Below are 5294 nucleotides of genomic sequence, written 5' to 3'. Positions count from 1 at the left end.
GTTTCCGCCGTCACTGTCCAACAACGGGAATATGAGATTCGGAAATAAAAGCGACTTAATTTATTGTTTAGAAGCATTGTTGTTGGACGAAGAGGAGATAAATTCATCTCACGAATCCGAAATGGTTGTTATTGATGGAGCGGCGATCGTAAACATGATAAAGCCAGGAACTGCCCAAACGTTTTTTGATTACGCAGTGGTTTTTTCTAAATACATAACAGCGCAGTTTACCAGTTCCGTTTGTCGTGTTGACGTAGTCTTTGACATATACATAGAGAATAGCCTTAAAGCGGGCACGAGAAAAAACCGTGGGAAAGGCATTAGAATTAGAGTCGACGGGCGCAAAGATTTGCCAAAAAACTGGCAAAACTTTCTAAGGGATAACGAAAACAAGAAAGAACTTTTTAATTTTTTGAGTAGTCACGCCGTCAAGTTTCAATATCCTGGAGTTTTGTATATTACGAACGGCGAAGATGTTCTTAGCTCCATCCAAGCTAATTTTGCCAGCCTTTCGCCTTGCTCCCACGAGGAAGCCGACACCAGGATGTTTCTACACGCGTTAGACGGAGCGCAACAAGGATGCAAATGCATTCTGAATAGGACGGTGGACACCGATGTCTTGGTTCTAGGTATTAGTCTTGGGAATAAAATTCCTTGCGAGCGTTTGATTATCGCGTTTGGCTCTGGAAAGGATTTCCGTTACATAGACGTCACAAGAATATCAAGAAAACTAGGCGCAGACAAATCTGAAGCCTTGCCGGCTTTCCACGCACTAACAGGATGCGACACCACTTCATGTTTTAATGGAAAAGGAAAGAAAACAGCTTGGACAACATGGAAGGCGTATCAAGAAGCTACTTCCGCATTTAAACAATTAGCGTTGTGTCCTCTTAGATCGGTTCTTAAGGACGTTTTACCTATACTACAGAGATTCGTAGTTTTAATGTACGATCGGTGTAGCTCTGATGAGACGGTAAACAAAGCTAGACAAAGTCTTTTCACCCAGAAAAACCGTGAAATAGAACTAATTCCGCCCAGTGAAGACGCGTTGTCACAACACTTATTACGTGTTGCTTACCAAGCTGGTCATGTCTGGGGACAAGCTCTAGTCAGGGAACCTATTTTACCGCAGCCATCAAGCTTTGGGTGGACCAAAGTCAACGTATCTAATGGCTGTACAGAATGGCAACCTCTGTGGATGACTCTAGCACCCGCCGGTGATGTCTGCAGAGAGATGATAAAATGCGGTTGCGTTAAAGGGTGCCGCGGTAATTGTAAATGCATGAAAGCTAATCTACCATGCACTGAACTATGTAAATGTGGAGGGTGTTAAAAATATTTTTTGTGCATTATATAACTGTTTAACTTGAAAAATATTATAAAACTAAATAAATAATTGTCAACCTTTTTAAATAAAAACAAACTAATTGAAAAAGAGCCACCATAATTACTGTTTACGAGTTCTTTTTTATTTAACTAAAATTTCCTAAAATAAAATACTTATAAGTAGTCTCAAATATATATAGAATTTTCATTGAAACGCGCATAATATAAAAATGTAATTTAAATATGCCGTTAAAATATTTTTTAAATATAATAATTCATATATAACCTCTATAAATATCGAAATCTTTACTGCGAATCTATACGTATAGCACCTTTATATGCAGACCCCCGTCTTTTTCACTAGCTCAAAAGGCGCGAAGGAGGCGTTTCGCAAGGGTTGTTCATAAAGTTACGATTGCAATATCCTAGTGACTTTGACAGCTTGTCAAAACTGTCACAACAGAGATAGCGAATGGCTCTAATCTTTTATTGATTTTATATACTACTAAGTATTTTTACACCAAATTTTATGCTTTAATCACAAAGTGCACGATTTCGAATAAATTCGCCCGTTATCCTCTAGACTACTCGGCGAACTGTCAATTATAGTGACGAGCGTGAAGTAAAGGAGGGCGTGAGATAAAAAATCCTTTTAGAAACGATTTCCAAATCTTGGTTAAAACTAGAATTTTCAAGTTCGGTGTTTAATCCTAATTTTACGTTATATACCAATTTTTACGTTACAACTGTTTTATTTATTTCATAAAGAGGTACATAATAGTAATTATAGGAAAAAGCTCAGCTACGCTGAGGAAACAGGAGATATATAGGTTCCCTGGGCATTTTACTGCACCTAAGAAGGGACAGGTATTAGAGAAGATAGTACAAATTGAAAACGCCCTAACTGGCATCGCACCTAATGACATCTAATAAAGTGGCATCGTACCAAGGGACATTGCCCTAAGTAGAATCGTACCTAGTGACATCGCACTAAATGCAGAGCCGTCTTAAGGCACGGGCATGAGCGGCACGTTCCCACGGCCTCAGACCCTAAGAGGGCCTCGCAGTGTTAATACTTTTTATAAAATTATACGACTTTAAAAACTCTTGCTAAAATCACGATTAAAATATTAAATTAGAAATAGATAAAAGGATAAATTGTAAATAAATGTATTTTGTTATAGTTATTTAATGCTCATTTCGTCAGAAGTCAATTACGTGCAGTCCAAGTTAGTTTAAGCCCACAGTTGCCCTTAGCATTCCAGAGGTGTTTCAGTCCGCCTCTACATTCCATAAGAAAGCTCTCCCACACTTCGAACTATATTCATCATTTGGTTCCGAAACCCGGGAACTGTGCCGTGCTAGTCAATACGATGTTCATTTGCAATTGCTGACGAGAAGATCTAGATAACAGTAACGGAGATGACCAAGAAACTTATCCGAAAACGTGGTGGTAACGAAGCTACTTAATTCCATAGATCATGAGTTGGAAAATCCTTCACCAGACGTTACCGTCCTGCAAGACCTTCTAAGCCGTTTAGCTCCTAGAGAAGAAGAGATTCTGAAACTAGACAATGAGATTGAAGCAAACCTGGACGATGACACGGAGTTCGAATAAGAGATCCAAGCCAACCAAATTTATTTAGACAGGATGCTCTCTGTCCAAGGTAAAGCCGAGCGTAAAATAATAGAGAAACAAGCAGTCCAATCCCACAGTCACGAGAGAAATCAAGGATTCGATAAAAATCAGAGAGAGACAAGTGACAGCGATTCTGTTTCATGCGACGATGGGAACGATGCAAAATCCACGACCAGTTCTAAATACAACAACAGTCACAGGCAAACTGTACGACTACCCATGCTTGAGATACGGAAGTTCAGAGGAGATCCTTCAGATTGGCCAAGATTCTATAGTCATTTTAAGACGCCGCCCTCGACAAAACATAAGTTGAATTATTTATTATCTTACCTGGAGGGAGACGCCGCTGCAGCCGTTGCTGGTATGCCCTTTAGCACAGAAACCTACGATACTGCGGTGGAACTATTAGAACAAAGATTTGGCGATAAGTCTTCAATTATCGATGCCCATATGATAACATTTTCCAAGCTAGTTCCCGTTAAAAGGTCCAGTGACGTTGTAGCCCTAAGAAAACTTTTCGATTCCTGCGAAGTACAAATACGTAGTCTTGGATCATTGGGGTTATCAAGTAGTCAAGATTCTGGTTTATTGGGACATATATAATATTAGGCCTAATACCTGAAGATTTAGCTCTGGCATATCACCGTCAAAATAAAGAAAATATCGTTCAAGTAGATAATCTTTTGAGTTTTCTACAAAAAGAAATATCTTGTAGAGAACGAACTTATGCCTCAAGATTCGACCAGGAATCCCATCATGCACGAGACGCTAACGCTATGCCCAAACGCCACGTACAATCAAAACTTTCAAGTACAGCAGCTCTGAATGCCAATGTCCAGAGCAAACCAGACAAGCCATGCCTTTTCTGTGATAAAAAAACCCACTGGTCAAGTTCCTGTAATAATCTTACCGTCAATGAGAGAAAGGATATTGTGACGAAAAAACGTTGCTGTTTCATTTGTCTGCAAAACAATCATCAGGCCAAGGACTGTAGAGCGAAGAGAAAATCGTGCAAAATTTGCTCGAAGCGTCATAACACTGCACTTTGCGACTCCAGTACACCGAAGGAAAACAAAGCCAAGCTCGAAGATGCACAGTACAGAAACGAAGTCGAGGATGTTACTATCGGAGTTGTCCGATCGTCAGATAATGGCATCCGAAGAAGGGGTGCCGTTCTGTAACAGACCACAGAAGCCATAGCGACCAATGACAAACAGGACAAAATTGCACGAGTACGATGTCTTCTCGATACGGGAAGTCAACAGTCTTTTATAAAACAAGATCTGTCCAGACGACTTCAGCTTCCAATTCTGCGAGAAGAGACCATCAACGTCCATCCATTCGGCAGTAAGAGACCAATTATGACAAAGCGAAACCGTGTACGTCTGGAGCTCCAGAACAGTCGAGATAGAGATCGCAAGGTCATAATTGAAGCCCTGGAAACGCCTGAAGTCTGTGGAGCCTTATTCATGGTCCCTGATAAAGAAATAATTCGTCAGATGGAAGATAAAGGTCTGGGCTTGGCTGATTTGCCCGTCGCATTCGAGAGACATTCTGCTTCAAAATTAGATGTTCGTATCGGTTCCGACTACTATACTGGGACCGTACTCAAGCAGGGCCGGATTTAAGGCGGGACAACCGGGGCAAAAGCCCGGGGCCTCCACAAGAAAGGGGCCCCCATGACTTGTAGGTAAATTTTCTAGGCAGTGGTTATTCAATTTTCTAACGAATACCAAATGATATACACAATTATATTTAAAACAAATTCTGACAACAAACATTTTGCCCATAATTAAAGAAGAACATACATAAATAATAAATCATAAATATAAATGCATCTGTATTAGTACATGTATAATCCAAGATTCCAAATACAAATTTTGCTTTCATGAGTCCGGCGGCTATTAACGTAGGAAAAACCGTAGATAGAAGTTCGTCTGACTCCGTCGAAGATTTAGCCGATCGTGTTTTTTTTGTAGACTAGATCATAGACGAAGAACGGGTAGGAACCTTGGTCTATGACAAGGTTGGTAAAATTTGGACTAGAAAAGGTTGCCTCGAAAAGGGGGCTTTGATTTACCCGTCGTCTGATTCTAGGTCTGTTACTCAGCCTTCTACTGTAGTACATGACGTCACTGGTTCGGAAAATGCTAGGCTTCTCAATGTTACAAGTGACGTCACCTGGTTCGGCCAATAGCATTTATTTTCGTACATGAGACCCCCTTGGGTCTATGACTAGATTAACCGTCATCTTAGAGCATGCACGATTTACGAACCTTGAACCGTCATTAACGGAAACCTTTTATACGGATAGTTTAATACTCTGTAC

At 40.3% G+C, this 5294-nt stretch overlaps 1 protein-coding gene across 1 annotated transcript; it reads left to right on the top strand.

Annotated features, from left to right (window-relative positions):
* The first annotated feature begins 2977 nt into the window (after positions 1–2977).
* Positions 2978–4593, top strand: LOC149932820 (uncharacterized). Its single transcript, XM_090157187.1, has 3 exons — positions 2978–3533; positions 3575–4083; positions 4150–4593. Exons 1-3 carry the CDS (start codon positions 2978–2980, stop codon positions 4591–4593), a joined length of 1509 nt encoding a protein of 502 aa, XP_090013313.1.
* Positions 4594–5294: the final 701 nt, after the last annotated feature.

The sequence above is a fragment of the Leiobunum rupestre genome, chromosome 8, assembly GCF_980474605.1.
Source record: "Leiobunum rupestre chromosome 8, qqLeiRupe1.1.hap1, whole genome shotgun sequence".
NCBI classification, from domain to species: Eukaryota; Metazoa; Arthropoda; class Arachnida; order Opiliones; family Sclerosomatidae; genus Leiobunum; species Leiobunum rupestre.
This window is presented reverse-complemented; position numbering and strand designations above follow the sequence as displayed.

Coding starts and splice junctions, on each gene's coding strand:
- LOC149932820 (XM_090157187.1), top strand. CDS start 2,978: ATGCTCTCTGTCCAAGGTAAAGCCGAGCGTAAAATAATAGAGAAACAA. Junction 3,534..3,574: donor TGGATCATTGGGGTTATCAA/GTAGTCAAGATT, acceptor ATATAATATTAG/GCCTAATACCTGAAGATTTA. Junction 4,084..4,149: donor ACAGAAACGAAGTCGAGGAT/GTTACTATCGGA, acceptor GTTCTGTAACAG/ACCACAGAAGCCATAGCGAC.